The sequence below is a fragment of the Oratosquilla oratoria genome, chromosome 2, assembly GCF_046742065.1.
Source record: "Oratosquilla oratoria isolate Oo_2021 chromosome 2, ASM4674206v1, whole genome shotgun sequence".
Taxonomy (NCBI): Eukaryota; Metazoa; Arthropoda; class Malacostraca; order Stomatopoda; family Squillidae; genus Oratosquilla; species Oratosquilla oratoria.
The window spans coordinates 15,927,385-15,944,758 of record NC_134778.1 but is presented as its reverse complement, the minus strand read 5'-3'; the positions used below and the strand labels follow the sequence as shown (position 1 = coordinate 15,944,758).

Sequence of the window (17,374 nt, the reverse complement as noted above, 5' to 3'; positions counted from 1 at the left end):
GACAGCCAATGATAATTTCGGCCCTCACTACATGGATACCAAGTTTATTTCATTCGTTAACCACTCTGTCGGTAAAGCAGTCCTTACCTATCCCCTTCGTAAACCTAAATTTGTCCAAATTAAGCCCATTACTACGAGTCCTGCCATGCAGTCTTAATATGATGACCTTACCTGCATCACCCTGTTAAAACCCTTGACCCATTTGAATACATTTATTCTAAAGAGACACTTCTTAGGAAGCATAGTGTCATGCGATCCAAAATAACTTCGTTTCCGGGCCGTGCCACATCAGCACTCTGTGCACTGGTAAGAACTGTAAATAAGGCAAGATCGATAGTGACGCAGTACTTTATGTTCTTCTTGAAATCGAACTTATACTGATGACATAGTGTACACTCATAATCTTCCCACTCGAGTCAGTGTTTCTCCGATTTTGACCGAAATTGTGGCAGTCAGTGGCTGAGGAAGTTTGAGGTTTTAGCATATTGTTCCTCAGACTAAAAAAGGACTTAACCAACTACCTGTGTTGTGTTTCTATGCATGTGACAGACTTGTACCGTACCTTCAGATTGAAGATATGTATCACCTCAGTTGCAATGAATATAAAACATTGACTAAAATTGGTATTCGTGGCAAAATATTTGTGTTTTTCTAGGCCTTACCCAGACAACAAAACAATATCTCTTCCTTGAGTGACTTATAGGCGAATCTGGTCGCCGTTATCGGTTACGTGGGGCCGTGGGTAACTTGCAAGAGAGACCTGGGGTAACGGATTGATGGATGGGTTGATTCTGCCACTCGAGAGGAAACGATAGACAATGGATTAAGACCCGCAGACGTGTGGATCATTTGGAACACCTGGTGTGGCAGGTGTTCCATCGCCCTCTCTTGACCTCATTATTGTGTATGGATACAAGAGGGCCGTACACATAGGGTCGTTTTACACGTATCGACCTTTCGTCGTGTGCCGTCCACGACACGACATCGTACTTTCATATAACCATGGGTGTCTATGGACGCTTTCACGTGTCCGTGAGAGCGCGACGACGTAACATGGACGGCGCACGGCGAAAAGTCGATACGTGTGAAGCGAGCCTTAGAACCCCTTCGCCAGCCTTGGTGAATGCCTTTTGCCACTAGACGGTATAGTGTTACTCATTTCCTTCGCTATACTTGTGGAAATTACTATAGATTCTCTAGATAAACCAGACCAACAAATCAGGTAGAAAACATCGTCTTTCTAATGGTAGAAAGCGTTCACCAGGACTTTTTTCGCCGTAAAATCACCATGGTAAATGATTTAGTTTTCTCAACAAATTTCACGGAATTTCATTTGATATGCTGGAGAAAATCATTTTCCTCCAGCATATCAAATTCATTCCCGAAAGCTACGGTCTACAAATTTGCTCCAACATTTGTAGGAAAAATAACCCAGTGTAATAAAATCTGTATGGTCTGTACTCGCTTTATGGCAACTAGAGATGTTGCCATACCAGTGAGTCGAACTTTTATATTTTCGGATTCCATGAGACAGAGCCTTGATGACGTTAATCACTTCAGTACGACTCAAATTCTCACGAGTAGTATCGGCTGCCATATGTACGATGCATCACATTACTCGCATTATAAAATATAAAGTCACTGCTGTATTACTCATTCTTTTTTACTCTTGAGTAATAATAAACACAGAAAACGTGATCAAACCAGTTCACAGAATCCGGGGGTAACTTATACACAACTACAATATATATATATATATATATATATATATATATATATATATATATATATATATATATATATATATATAATCAAGACGCCGACATCCTCGTGTACCCATTAGTGCCTCATGACGTCATCGTATGGGTCATCGTACCGAAATGGTGAAAACCATTGATACAAAATCTCTGGTGGCCGTTATAAGGATTTAGACCGATAGTAGGCCACGAACTAGGCCACTTGTTGGTTTACTTGGGTAAGCTAATTAAGCTGCCTTATCACCGAACGCCATCCAAGGTACTGGGATTACTCTAACCGATAAAGGTGGGTTATACAAGGGGCAGTGTCAGCGGGTTCTATGTAAACTTGTTCGGTCGGGTTTCCTAGGGTTTATTGAGGTAGACTTCATGGTGAAATGTTTGTAGCTTCGGAGTACAATCTCCAAAGGGCAAAACTCTCCCCTGGTGAGTTAAAGGAGAGCGTCTTCCCTAACCCCTCTCCTAGGTTCCTCACCTAGGCTCCCCCTGTCTGTCGAGCACAGTCGCCACCTTATAAAGGGTCAAAGGCCCGTCTAGGCACCTTTGGTGTGGTTGTTAGCAAATACATTTGGGTTTAATACGATGTATTTGTGTTAGTTGTATAGTAATGGGTGGCTATCTTTCGTGGATGTGGTTAGATATGGTGTATGTATTGGAATTATGATTATGTAGGTTGGTAGGTATTAAAGAAAGGTTAACGAACTGTCTGGTGACATAGGGCACTTATGTTCGTTCCTTGCTGGACGGTGGCGTGGTGGCTTGTTGTGATATGTTGCATTCTCTGAGTCATATGTTTTGTGATTTAGAAATACGAGGTCAGCAAGACTGCTAAAGGCTGCCTTTACGGTTGGGGAATACATTTCATGGCGTGTGACCTATCGGTATGTTAGTAATGGATACAATTACAAAGCTCGCATAGTGATCGTTTAGTTTGCAAGGCTGTGCCATACAAGGCATGGGTCTTAGGACATCTTGAGATAATCCTGGTGTCTTCCTGGAAGCTTGCCAGGGATGGTAAAAGTCCAATGCGATTGTGAGTGGTCGTGGGACTTGTGTCTAATGGAAAATATTTTGCTTACGTGTGTTAACGTAACAACACGTATTTGTCGGCTAAGGTTTGCATGTTGAGATAAGATCACCTCCACGGTTCTGACATGTCAGATCACGTTTCCAGAACAGCGTGGGTGCGAGTTTTATAGGTCTATAACAAACATATGGTTGTAGATTTATCATAAAATTTATTTTTAAAATAATCATAAATTCAAGTTGTCAATATTCGTAGTACTTTGCTCTTACGTCACCAACGCTCTATATATGATCAAGAACCAGGCGACGTTATCAGGCCCAGGTAACTGTCGACGTTAGTGCGTGCGTTTTAGTTGAGAGATGCACTGTCGCCTTTTGGCTGGATGATGAAGAGATTTGGTAGGAAAAAACTATAATAATGTTGAGGTGAATAGATTTAATGGTAAGATAATCGAGTTAGGGAAGCGGGAATTGTTGAAGGAGGGGAGGAAATTGTGGAATAGCGATCCGCGCAGTTCATAAAAATAGAAACAAACATTGCTATGACGTCACATGCTATTGCGCGGGAAAAATACCTTGCGGATAAACGAATGTCTGCCTCGGTGCACTATTTATTTTCTTGTGAAAAATATGTCTGTTGAGCAAGGAAGGGAGGAGGCAGGAGATAGGGATGAGTGTAGAGTGGTTGTGCATGGATGATACCGTTATGTAAGGGAAGGAGGGGCGGGGATGGCGGGTAGAGTGTGCATATGTGTGAATGATATTTTGACGAAGCCTGAAGGGATTTCTCTCCGTCTTCTTTCTTCTGCATGCGTGGACGGAGAGGATGGGAGGTGTATTGCTACATTACTTCTGAACCAGGGTAGTCAGATATCAAGACTTCAATAACTTTTTGTATTTACAGTTTAATGTACATAAAAAAACATACTGACAGTATTCTATATAATTCCACCATCTACATCTTATCAAATTTGGCAAAAAACAGTTTTGTCTTCATTTCACTGCGTCGTCTGCTATTCGAAACATTCCGCCCGTGCGCTTCGGGAAAGGTTCGGGGAATTCCGCGTTCGTGACGTCACTGTTGCCAAACAAACAATATTGTTATTCTGAATAACTAGACTTCGGAAAAGTGGTATGCGAGGCGCAATTAAAAGTGAATTTTCTGAATAAATTCTTCTGTAATAGGTAAAAACTTTATTTGTATGCTTTTAAAAAGTACTTTTTCGAGCAATACGATGATTTTTAGCGAATGGTATATCTGTTGATATCTGACCTTTAAGGCACTGCGATTAACTGCTAAATTGGCACAACAGTTAATGAAGATAAGGAGAATGAAAATGATCAAGAAATAGTTGATAGAGGCCTTAAGAGTTCCGGCAATTCCAAAGAGTAGAGGGAATTGATAGCCGAAAAGGGCTGAAAGAAGACGAAAAAATGTGGAGCCTACGGTGTCGGCGAGTCCCTTGAGCGAAAGTATTTGGTAAATGTGGTTTGAAACCAATCGCAAGAAAATGAGAAGAAATAATACGCCGTGTGTCAACCCAATGTTGTGACAAAAGGTATAGATAAATGGAAATATCCCTACGATAGAAATAGCCCCCTCACCCCCACAATCTCAAGTCCTCTGTTTCACATTAAAATCGACCAACATATTTTCATCAAGTGAACCAGTGTAGGAATGAAATGGTCACCTCAATATTTTTTCCCACACACTAACAGTAGCCATTAGTGGCCTGCTGTCATTTGTTTATTACTATTAACATTTTCTCCATTTGTATGGCAGAGCTACAGCCCTTCTGAGGAAGAACTGGAAGCTTATGAAGACGAGGAAGATTTGGTGATAGATAATAAAAATTCAGGGAAGAGGGTAAAAGAAAATTCTCATTTTTTCTCTTGCTTGTTCAGTGACTTAGAAGCATGAATATACTCAAATAGTATGTTAGAATAGTGAATATTTTATTGTTATTTTTTAGAAAATACCACCACAATTTGCAATCTCCCAGCCGATGTAGTATTTTGTTCTGCTAGTTACCATTCATAGTCTCGCTGTTAATTATCACATAGTATCTATGCATGTTGCTTCATCGTTATCTTTATATCATAAAGTATGTGAAGACACTATATTCTTATCTAAGATCAAAAGAATACCTCAAAATAGCCTTATATCACTTCACGAATTATTTCATTAGTACTTTAAACTATTCAGTACTAATTTTATTTAACATGCATTTCACTAAAGATGTGTATATTTCTCGTTATGTTCTATATGGTTCTTAATGCATGCAAGTAAAATATAGCCCATGATAGCAATAATAATGCACGCAGCGTTAATCGAAGTTAGAATGTTACTCTATATATGAATGATATTTAAGCATCAAATGATTGATTAATTGTCTATCATTAATTATGTGTATTTTGAAAATACTCCATTCTGAGATGGGAAATGAACACTTGTGAATTTTAATTCCTTATATTTTTGCAAATGTAATTTATGGTTCGCTGCAGGGTTCGAGACTATTGAAGACATTTACTGATTTTCTCTTCAGTCCACCAACACTTAATACAGGATCTCTATCAACAGCAGCTGTATTTCTTACACTTTTTCACACAACTGACTACTGGGACAGCTCTCCTCTCCTTACAACTTTCAGCCAGTGGCATAGAAACAGGCCCACACCAATACATCACAGACAACAGTCCATGGTTTCTTACCAGAGAGATCATCTATGGGAGGTTCTGAGGGCTGTTACCAGCCAAAATGGGGCTGCAGATTTCCTTCTTGGTGAAACTCTCGAGGCAACAGTTGATTGCCTGATTCACACATCTCTTGTCCTAAAACCCCATTGATCCTCTCTTTCATCCTTTGTGACTTCATTAACTGAACTGTTACTATTCTTCCCAATTCTTTTCCTAGTTAGTTGATTGCAGACTGTCACATTCTACTGTGGACAGCCCTCACCTCAGTGGAGAACCCTTGGGAAGACTTTGGGACTATTAATTCTCCTACCATGCAGGCAGGGCCTGCTTTCACCCAGGCATGCCTGACCATACCTGGGTGGATACACAAAGCTTTATTGTAGGGTAGAATGTACATTAGTACGAAGGTGCGGAATTGGCTTTGCGTGCGCTTTGTCTGATTAAGACATCTTCATCTTGTTCTTTATCTTTTTACTTATGTCATTTATTTCTGGCATGAGGGGACAAAGCTATGTAAGTGTGTAATGTTGCTATGTACTCGTAAATGAAGTAGCTGGCCCTGCTGTGGATATGCTGTGTCTTGCTGCATTGCTTCTGACCCAGGGTGATGATCGAGATGCAGGGATGATCCGTCATCCCTGAGGAGCCAAGATGAGAGTGGGGTGGGGGAAGGGGGGGAGAGGACCTTGGTGTATGGATAGATAGACTTCTGTCATTTGCCTTATATAGTTTCCTATTCTCCTCATTTCTTCATTTTGTGAACGAATATATACATTATACTCTATACATTGTGAATCTCTCTACAGAGGTTGCCACTTATTTCCTTGCAAGGATGGGTATCATGACCTTTGTAGTTACAACGATTTTCCCATTCTATATACCTGATTTCTCTGATTAGGTTCCCTCCAAAGGTAGAAAACAGAAGGAAAGATTCGACTAAAATAAACTTCTGCAAATATAATTGAAACAGCCTCACTTATAATGCATATATGTGCATTACAATGGTAATGTACATAACAGGAGATTGTGAGATTGTGGCAACAGCTAGTTTCAATAACAGCCCCACAGTTATTCTCTTACATGCTCAACTGAAATTACCATCTGTGGGGTGAGGAGATTGGCTCCAGCCTCCTTTAACCTATGGGGGTTGTGAATTCTATCTCCACAAGGCATGAAAATAGGACAAGATAACTCTGTCACAGGGAAAAGCTAATTGTTTAAATGTATGTGCATGAGTATGCAAAGATCGACTTGAATCTGATAATGTATTTCATTTCAGCCTCCATTTGGTGGTCATGCAAAGGAGGAAACTGCACCACCACGCAGACCACTGGCTGCCTCAAATCCTCCAAATGGTCTTGTTTCTTGCAAGGTGTGTGGGAGGAACTTTGCACCAGATCGCATTGACAAGCACACCACAATTTGTTCCAAGTCCCACGCCAAAGCTAAAAAGAGGAAGGTGAGTTATCTGTCATATCTACAAATAGTATACCTAATAACATGTCTATTTTAAAATTGCAACAAGATTTTCCTCCTACGAACATCCAAATATATATCATAAGGTTTGTCTGCTCTATGAGGGTATATCTATACACATAAGAACATAAGAATAAAGGAGGCTGCAGGAGACCATAAGGCCTACACTAGGCAGCTCCGTATCCATCACCACCTGTCATCCCCATCCATAAAGTTGTCTAATAATTTTTTAAAACAACTGATAGTTTCAGCGCTTACTACATGGTTACTAAGTTTATTCCATTCATCGACCACCCTATTAGTAAACCAATTCTTGCCTATTCCCTTCTTAAATCTAAATTTGTCCAGTTTATACCCATTACTGCGAGTTCTGCCCTGTTGTTTTATTATGATGACCTTGTTTGCTTCACCCTTGTTAAAGCCTTTGATCCACTTGAACACTTCTATTAGATCACCCCGCACTCTACGTCTTTCCAGAGAGTGTAAGTTTAGGTGCCTAAGCCTCTCTTCGTAAGGCAAATTTCTGAGTCCATGTATCATTTTGGTCATTCTTCTCTGTACTGATTCTAGTGAATTAATGTCCATTTTGTAGGACGGAGACCAAAACTGTACCGCATAGTCAAGGATGGGTCTAACTATCGCTAGATAGAGTTTAATAATTACCTCTGCACTTCTATTCGTTACCGTCCTCGCAATGAAGCCTAATACACTGTTAGCTTTATTTCTGGCGCTAATGCACTGCTTCCTAGTTTTGAGGTCCGAACTCACCAGAACACCCAAGTCCCTCTCGCACTCAGATTTTGCTAAAAACGTGTTATCTAAATTGTATCTATTTTTGGGGTTGTGTAGCCCTACGTTTAACACGCTACACTTAGAGATATTGAAGTTCATTTGCCATTTCACCGACCATATTAACAATTTATTAAGATCATCCTGCAGAATCTCTGCGTCGTCTCCTGACCTAATTAGGCGTCCTATTTTAGTGTCGTCCGCAAACTTACTAACATCACTATTTATCCCATCGTCTAAGTCGTTTATGTACATAATGAACAATAAGGGACCCAAAACCGAGCCCTGGGGGACCCCGCTAGTAACATTCCCCCACCTAGATTTTATTCCATATATGGTGACCCGCTGTTTTCTGTTACTAATCCAAGCTCTAATCCATTCTAACACTTTTCCCCCAATGCCATGGGCTTTGATTTTATTTAATAGTCTCCGGTGCGCTACCTTGTCGAACGCTTTGCTAAAGTCAAGGTAAATAACATCGTAACTTTCATTGTTATCTAAATTTTACATGTTTTAACTTTGTTCAATTTCATATTACTAAATACACCAGTTTATTGGAGTCAGTCCTATTTAACTAATGATTATTAGTATAAATCTGTTTGTACTTCTTGCCATTTGAATACACAGGCATTGTGTCTACTCCATGTATTCAGACTTAATTACGATTCTGTCACCTTCATGCTATGAATATATGTCACAGGGTTAGTGTTTCCTACATGAATTCAGTTCCTCCAATCATGTACTTCATAGATTTTGTTCTAACCACAGTACCAACACAGATTCAAATTGCCCCAGGTGCAACCACCACACAAAAGACTCAGAGCACCATGTACTACAATGCCTTACACTAACAATCCCCAGACAACAACACAATATATCTTCTTTAAGTCTGTCTGGAGGCCGTTGCTAGTGTCCTGAAGCCTATGGGTCTTGTGCAAGAGAGACCAGGGGCAACAGATTGTTCTAGTCAATGCTTTATTAACCAAGTAATGGGGCCGCCTTCGAGTTAAATGAATAATCGAGACCACCCTGTAGGTCAAGGTCTACGTTTCAGTTAAATTGAATAATGTTGAATAAATCAGAATAGGGACCAACAATGCATACCTGCCACCAGTGGTCCTTGGAGATGGACATCAGAGAGAATCAACTCCCAGATACAGCAACAACTCCATCTGGGGATGCCTCCCTTAGGGGCAGCATGTAATCTCCAGACTTGGCCCAGCATTCCTCATCAACTTCAAATATCTCCCCTCCTCACACACTTTTTCATCTAAAGAGAGCTGGTGGATATTGTTCCCCACATTCTCCTCTTCAATGGTGATATAGAAATAGACCCACATTGATATGACACAGACAACAGTTCAACATTTCTCCCCAAAGAGATCTATGGGAGGGCCTGAGGACCAGTGCTTGTTGCTGTGGAGATGCATTTTCCCTGTCATCCAAGTTTAAGGCGCAAAAAAAAATATATATATATATATATATATGCCATCACTAGGCAGAACAAAGTCTATAAAGTGTGTTATTGTGTTGAAAGATATTTTTTTTTTATCTGAATTACCAGTGGAGATAAAGTATTAATGCTTAGTTTCTTTCCACATGCTCCATGATAGATCAAGGTAAACAAAAAATGTACTTGGTTGGATTTGTAGTAGCTAGATGCACTTTTGCATGTCAGTAGATCAATAGCATTCATTATATTTGTTTTCTTTATTTTCTAATTTTTTATGATATTTTGAGTTCTGATAAATGTGCAGATACTTGTGGTAAGTGCCAAACACGCAGTATTTTGGTAGAAGTTTATTGCGGAGATCTACACACAAGTAAGACAGGAAGTGATCTGTCACAAGCGAATGCTTGGGGGGCCTAGCTGGGCATAAGACGCGCCTGTGGCCTACTTTCTGTTACATTGTTGCTAAGCGGGAAAAAGATTGAGCAAAACAATACATACTAACATATCTAGGTATATACATAGAAATATACAGCAACAAGAGAACAATTATATATAATGATGAATATGCATGCAAAATGGTTAAGGGTAACATATATTTAGTTCCTTAATTCTACGACGTGTACAATTGGCATAGACGCATACGCGTTTAGCGTACGCCTAATGACGTATATATATTCGGTTATATAATTATGTATAGGACACTTATATTGTAATGACTACATAGGCTTACTTATACAAAACATTTACAATAGATATATGTTGATATTAAGTACTCATGTATAATAATGAAGTATGACATATACAATAAAGGAGATACATATACAATAAATATATACAATAATTAAGTAAGAAAGGGCTTGGCTACAGTACTCCCCCCTTGAGAGAGTTAGCGTCAGTGAAGAAAGTCTTTAGTAGTAGTAAAAATCAGATTTATTGTGAAATCTGACTGCCCTGCCTGAGCGACTTTTGTATGGGAGAGCGGAAGTATGAGGGTGGGAGGGAGGGGAAGATGTGATAGGGTGGCCGAGGTCATTGGCATTTGTGGGTGGTATGGGATTCGGTGGGATGACAGTTGAAGTGTCAGAAGTGGATGAAGTAGGAAGAGGAGGAGTGGAAGGTGTTGAGGGTATGTCTGGGGTTACATGGAGACGGGTCTTAGGGCGAGGAGAAACTGGGAGGAAAGCTGGTTTCAAACGATCAATGGAAACTGAGGTTTCGCCTTGAGGTAGGTTAAGGATGAAGTACTTAGGTTCACGTCGAATGACGTCATATGGACCAGAGTACGGAGCCTCCAAACTCTTACGAATTCTGTCGACTCGTAACCAAACTTTAGAGCAAGAATGAAGGTCGTGAGGGAGATAGGGTGGAGGTAGTGTATGGCAGTCACCGGATGCGAGATCTTGGAAATTAACAGACTGCATTTCCTTGATAAGACGAAGGATGGTTGTGTCATCCGAGGAGTGGGTGTGTTCCTGAGTAATGGCGACAGAAGGGCATAACATGTGAGCGCCAGTAACGGCGGTAAATGGGGAAAATTTGGTGACGTGAGGTGTCATGCGATAGCCAAGAAGGACGATAGGTAAGGAGTAAAACCAGTTATCTTGCCTAGCGCGGAGAGCTGATTTCAGAGAACGGTGGAAACGTTCAATCATGCCGTTAGCTTGAGGGTGATAACTAGTAGTACGCATATGGTGGAAACCAATGATAGATGAAAGCTTAGAGAAAAGTTCACTCTCGAATTGGGAACCTCTATCCGTGATGACATGAAGTGGAACACCGAAACGGCATATCCAGCCATTTACAAAAGAGATTGCTACAGAAGTGGCAGTAGTGTCAATGATGGGAATTGCTTCAGTCCAACGAGTAGCTCGGTCAATGCAAGTCAACAAGTATTTGTATGGGAGAGGGTAAGGATAGTTAGGAAGAGTAGCAGGGGGCAACGGTCCTACAATGTCGATGTGTACTGACTGGAAGCGGTCAGTAGGAGTAGATATAGGAGAAACAGGAGAGGAAGTGTGACGGGTAGTCTTAGACTGTTGACACCTAAGGCATTGTCTTACAAATGTCTTTACATCTCTGTCAATGTGTGGCCAGAAGTAACGTTGTTTGACCAACTTAGAGGTGGACTGAACACCAGGATGAGAAAGGTTATGCAAAGAAGAGACTACGTCATTACGTAAGGGTAATGGAACAAAAGGTCGAGGAGTGTTAGTAGAGGTATCACACCAGAGTGTTAAATCAGAGGGTAAAGTGAATTTAGAGAGTCTAGGCTTGAAAGTTTCCAGTTCGTCATCTGTTGTCTGACTTTGAGCTATGCCACTTAAGTCAAAAGCGTCGAGTGTAACAGCGCATGACGTGCGAGATAAGCAATCAGCGATGACGTTAGTTTCGCCACGAATGTACTCGACTGAAGAAACGTATTCAGAAAGAACAGAGAGTTGTCGTTGTTGTCTGTCAGTTTTAGCAAGAGATTTAGAGTAAAAGGCAGCTACGAGGGGTTTGTGGTCAAGAAATAGGGTAACTGTATGTCCGTCAATGAGAGTCCTGAAATGCAAAACTGCGAGGTAAGCAGCTAATAACTCGCGGTCGTAGGTGGAATAGATGCGTTGTGTGTGTCAGAGAGTTTCTTCGAGTAGAATCCTAGGGGCGTTGGCTCGCCGTCTATAACTTGATAGAGAGCGGCGCCAACGGCTAGGCTTGAACTGTCAGTCACGAGTTGGTAGTTTGTCGGTAATAGGGAAGGGTAAGCTAAGGTTGGACAGTCCAGTAAGGCTTGCTTCAAATTATTGAAGGAGTCCTTTGCTGCGTCAGTCCAAGTGAGACACTTTGAAGAAGGATATTGTTTAAGAAGCTCAGTAAGGGAATAGGCTACGGTTGCAAAATTAGGAATCATGGGCCGAAAAAAATTGATCATACCCATGAAACGGCGCAAAGCCTGTGAAGTCTGAGGCAAAGGGAAATCGGAAATGGCCGTAGTGCGGTCTTTAGGTGGCTTAATCCCTTGTGAGCTAATCTCGTAACCGAGAAAGGTAAGGTTTGACTTGAAAAATTGACATTTGTCAAGAGAAAGTCGCATGTTATGCTGAGCCAAAATAGAGAGAACAGTTTGAACATCTGAAATATGTTCTTCAAGGGTCTCACTAGCAATCAGTACATCATCAAGGTACGTAAACGTGTTGTTTACGTTAGCTAAGAGGGTATCTATAAAGCGCTGAAATGTGGCTCCGGCATTTTTCAATCCAAAGGGCATGTACAAAAATTCAAATAAACCAAATGGCGTGCATATCGCAGTCTTAGGAATATCTTGTTCAGCTACAGGAATTTGCAGATATGCACGTTGTAAGTCTAACTTAGTGAATATAACCTTATTCTTAAGTGACATGGTGAGAGAGCGCAAGTGTGGTATGGGATATTTGTCATTTACAGTTACATTGTTGAGACCTCGGTAATCTCCGCAAGGTCTCCAGGAATGTGGTTCTTTCTTGGGAACCAAATGAAGTGGGGACGCCCAAGGTGAGTTGGAGCGTCGTATGATCCCTGCATTAAGCAAAAATTGAAACTCATCCTTAGCAGCTTTGAGCTTCTCACCTGTCAATGGCCTTACTTTAAAGGATATAGGGGAAGAATCACCTGTATCAATATGATGATAGGTTGTAGTTTCTACTGGTGGAGGATCAGACAGTTGTCGGGGCGCGGTAAGTACGGGGAATTTTGAAAGAAGAGCAATGGCTCTTGAATCAATATCCCCATAATGTACCGCATGTGAAGAGATAGGGAGAGGAGAAGCCTTAAGGGGAATGGTGCATGCAGTGGAAGGATCAGAGAGGAGGCGATTTCTACAATCAACTACTAGTGAATTATGGGTTAAAAAATCGGTACCAAGAATTGGGCGGACAACATCAGCAACGACGAATGACCATGGGAGAGAACGTCTGATACGTCGAATCCCAAGTTCCACGTCGACTTCGCCGTACGTACGAATACGGGTACCGGAAGCAGTAGTAAGTTGTACTACCGTGGAACGGAGCAGTGGAGTTAAACTTGGGTCATAGGGAATGAGCGATACTTGAGAACCGGTATCTATAAGGAATTCATAGTTCTTGCAACCTATAGTGGCACTAATGACGAGAGGCAGTCCTGCGGTTGCAAGGGATACTTCTACAGACTGCCCATCAAGTTTCCCGACGTGTTAAGCTGAGGTCCTGGGGATGAAGAACGTGAGTTAGGTCGTGAACTGGGCAACACGTTAGCACTAGTGTGGGACAATATGCACCATTGTTTGCAAGATCTAGCACTGTTGCCGTAGAAGAGGTGGTAACGGCACACTCGTGGTCTTTGACCGTCATAGAAGGGAGTTAATCCGAGTGGAAAGGTAGTGGGTGTTGAAACACGTGTAGTGGGGTTACCACTACGAAACACTGGCACACTATCACTACGCGGAGCCCTTGGCACAGGCTTGTTCACCGATGACGCACTTATCCCTTTGTTTCCGTGGCCATGGGCCATGAGAGTATCAGCAACACGGGCCAACTCATCTAGGGAACCGGCATGTGTAACAAGTAGTGGTCGTATGTCACTTGGCACTGCACGTAAAAATTTTAAGCGGATGAAGTCGTCGTCGACACCGAGTTGCTTACCTATGGTGCGAAGTTCTCGTAGGAAGGTCGTCGGCTTATCATACATGATATTGTTCTGGTGGACCAAGGCATCGAAGAGTTCCGGCGGAGACCTGGTAAGGACGTTGATTAGCGCCTTCTTCAAGCGGTCGTAGTCACCGGAAGTAACGACATCGTCGTCGAGCTGGTTGAGCACAGGGATGGTTAAGTTCGCAAGTGCATGGTTGAACTTAGTTTGGGGGACGGTTATGTTAGCTAGTGCAAATTGCGCCTCTAGCAACGAAAACCATCTTGCCGGCGATGCTTCGTCGAATGGTGGAGGTCGAACGGCGACGGCGGCGGAAGTCGTGGAATGCGTAGAGGAAGAAGTGCTTCCTGCTGCTGCTGTCGTCGTTGAAGTGGCTGCAGTGGTTGTAGGCGGAGAAGGGGAATTCATGTTGTTGTTGTCGGATGTTTCCCAGTATACGTGTTGCGTATCGTATACGTGTTGCGTGTAGATCAGAACTGAACAATGCCGCACACTCCGATTATTTCTTGCGCACTTTGAAGTTCGTAAATGCGTAGTTCCGTGCGCGTGACGAGTCACAGTTTATGAATACGCATAGGCACTTAACCACGTAATGTGTATGACCCTAAATCACTTAGGTAAGGAGCACTGGGTATTAGGGTCACTTGGGCACTGTCACTCCGGGAGGTCACCACTGTGGTAAGTGCCAAACACGCAGTATTTTGGTAGAAGTTTATTGCGGAGATCTACACACAAGTAAGACAGGAAGTGATCTGTCACAAGCGAATGCTTGGGGGGCCTAGCTGGGCATAAGACGCGCCTGTGGCCTACTTTCTGTTACATTGTTGCTAAGCGGGAAAAAGATTGAGCAAAACAATACATACTAACATATCTAGGTATATACATAGAAATATACAGCAACAAGAGAACAATTATATATAATGATGAATATGCATGCAAAATGGTTAAGGGTAACATATATTTAGTTCCTTAATTCTACGACGTGTACAATTGGCATAGACGCATACGCGTTTAGCGTACGCCTAATGACGTATATATATTCGGTTATATAATTATGTATAGGACACTTATATTGTAATGACTACATAGGCTTACTTATACAAAACATTTACAATAGATATATGTTGATATTAAGTACTCATGTATAATAATGAAGTATGACATATACAATAAAGGAGATACATATACAATAAATATATACAATAATTAAGTAAGAAAGGGCTTGGCTACATACTTAACCATAAGCAGGACAACAATTAGTGAAATTAATCAAAATGATGTGGTGTACTGAGAAAATAGGAATGCATGTTATAGTACAAACATTAAAAAAGCCATTATCTCGATGTATTCTAAGTTGAACAAAGGCAATATCAATAGATGTGTCAATAGGTGTATGCATCTACAAATAGTACCTGTGATAAATTATCAGCAGTGAAAGAACAGTGCTGTAGGTTAAGATTCCATATAATGGGTCATGAATCAAAGTGTATGATGAGAATCTATAGATCAAAATGCTACAATCAAAATAACATGTGTAGGATGACATAGATATGTGAAACTCAAATGCTAGAGTAGGATGAAAATAAAACCTGTAGTCAAAATTCAAATGCTCTTATCACTAGCAAGAGTAGGGTGAAAATGACACGAATTTAAAGCACATTAGTCAAATTATCAATAGTGCAGTGTAGCATCCCTCACCAGTGGCAGATCCAGGATCAAAACGGGGGGTGGGGGGTGTACTTGAAATTTGTAAATATAGATGACGCTTTGGGGGCGAGCTATATGAATTTTGTAAATGTATATAATGCTTTTAAACAGGTGTACTCTGTAGCATGAATACAATGATTTTGAATAGAAATTGAAGTACAGGTTTCCACTTTCAAAATATTGGGCAAAAGTAATACTTCATCTTACTTTTTTTAAATATTTACCCTCAATTATGTGTTGAATATCCTTTAAACTATTCTCACTGAAGTGTGTTTTATTAAATGCTGAAAAAATTGCCACTGTATTACTGCTTTCTGCCACAAGGCAGGTTTCTCGACCTCTGCAATGAGCTAATGAAAGAACCAATTACGGGCGACTTCAGCCCCCCCTCAGCCATCTCCCTGGATCCGCCACTGTTTCTCACATAAATATCAAATGTTAGAATCAAAATATCATGTGAAAGATATTCAAAATTCAAATGCTTGAGTAGGATGAAAATGAAATTCAGTGTACGATGACAACCAATAGACAAAATTCAAACGTTGGGATCACCGACAAGAGTAGAGTGAAAATGGCGCCTGAATTTCAAACGCTCTAGGCACAGTCTTCAAAAATGCAGTATATCGTCTCATACGTAGCCTATAAATCAAATGCTAGAATAGAAATATCATGTGTAGGATGACATAGATATGTAAAATTCAAATGCTGGAGTGGGATGACAATTAAATTCAAAGTGTACGATGACAGCTAACAGACAAAAATCAAACGCTGGAGATCACTGCAAAGAGTAGAATGAAAATAACGGTCGAATTGCAAACGCTCTAGCCAAATTGTCAGTATGACATCTCATACACATAACTCAAATGCTAAAACCAAAATATCATGACACAAATGTATGAAATTCAAATGCTTGAGTAGGATGAAAATGAAATTCAAAGCTCATAGACAAAACTTAAACGCTGGAATCACTGCCAAGAGTAGGATGAAAATAACGGCCGAATTTCAAACGCTCTAGGCAAAGTGTCCAAAGAGTAGTATGGCATCCTTCACAAATCAAACGCTAGAATAAAAATATTATGTTTAGGGTGGCATAAGTATAAGAAAATTCAATGCTGTCGTAGTATGGAAATTAAGATCAAAGTGTACAATGACAATATGTGGACAAAATTAAAGCTGTGATCACTGGCAAGATTAGGATGAAAATGGTTGACCATTAGGGGTGACCATAGAAGATTAATAATTAATTGTAGCTACCATGTATATTTGTTAATCTATTTTTATGTAATATTACTGCTATTATTATTATCGTTGTTACTATTTTATTTTATTACAAATTTTCACGAGGACTGGTGATTAATTTCCTCATTCCCATGTTTAGATTAAAATACTTCTTGTGTCTTACGTCTCTTAAGCACTAAACCTTTCATTTCAGAAATTCGATCCAGTAAAGATGCGAACAAAGGGAACAGAAGCAGAGAAGTTTGTTGCCAAAGGACAGCATCTCAAAGAAGCTCCAAAGGTGAGTCTTGGGCAATTACTATAGATTTTATTCTGCTGAAGGGAATCCTACAGGTGACATCGATTAGCCTGCCGTGTCAATGAACCATGATGCTTCAGTGACAGTGATGGTTGGAGTAAGGAGTAGACAAGGCATCCCATGATGACCCTGCTCCAATGATCACTTCTCTGATTGTCACCCATGATTCTTTGGTTGTCACTGCTGTTGACAAAAAATATCTTGGAGCTTTGCTGCTGATGTGGTACCCTGCACCCATCCTCACATCCCAAATTAGGAGGCACTATAGGGATGGTGTGACATGCTTTA

At 40.8% G+C, this 17,374-nt stretch overlaps 1 protein-coding gene across 1 annotated transcript in view; it reads left to right on the top strand.

Moving 5' to 3' along the window:
• LOC143034513 (uncharacterized) overlaps nucleotides 1–17,374 on the top strand; it is a gene marked incomplete in the record, with an annotated part of 140,643 nt that overhangs the window by 116,429 nt on the left and 6,840 nt on the right. Inside the window, 3 exon segments of the mRNA XM_076200659.1 lie at nucleotides 4,567–4,650; nucleotides 6,760–6,939; nucleotides 16,982–17,068. Coding sequence (XP_076056774.1) covers nucleotides 4,567–4,650; nucleotides 6,760–6,939; nucleotides 16,982–17,068 — 351 coding nt within the window.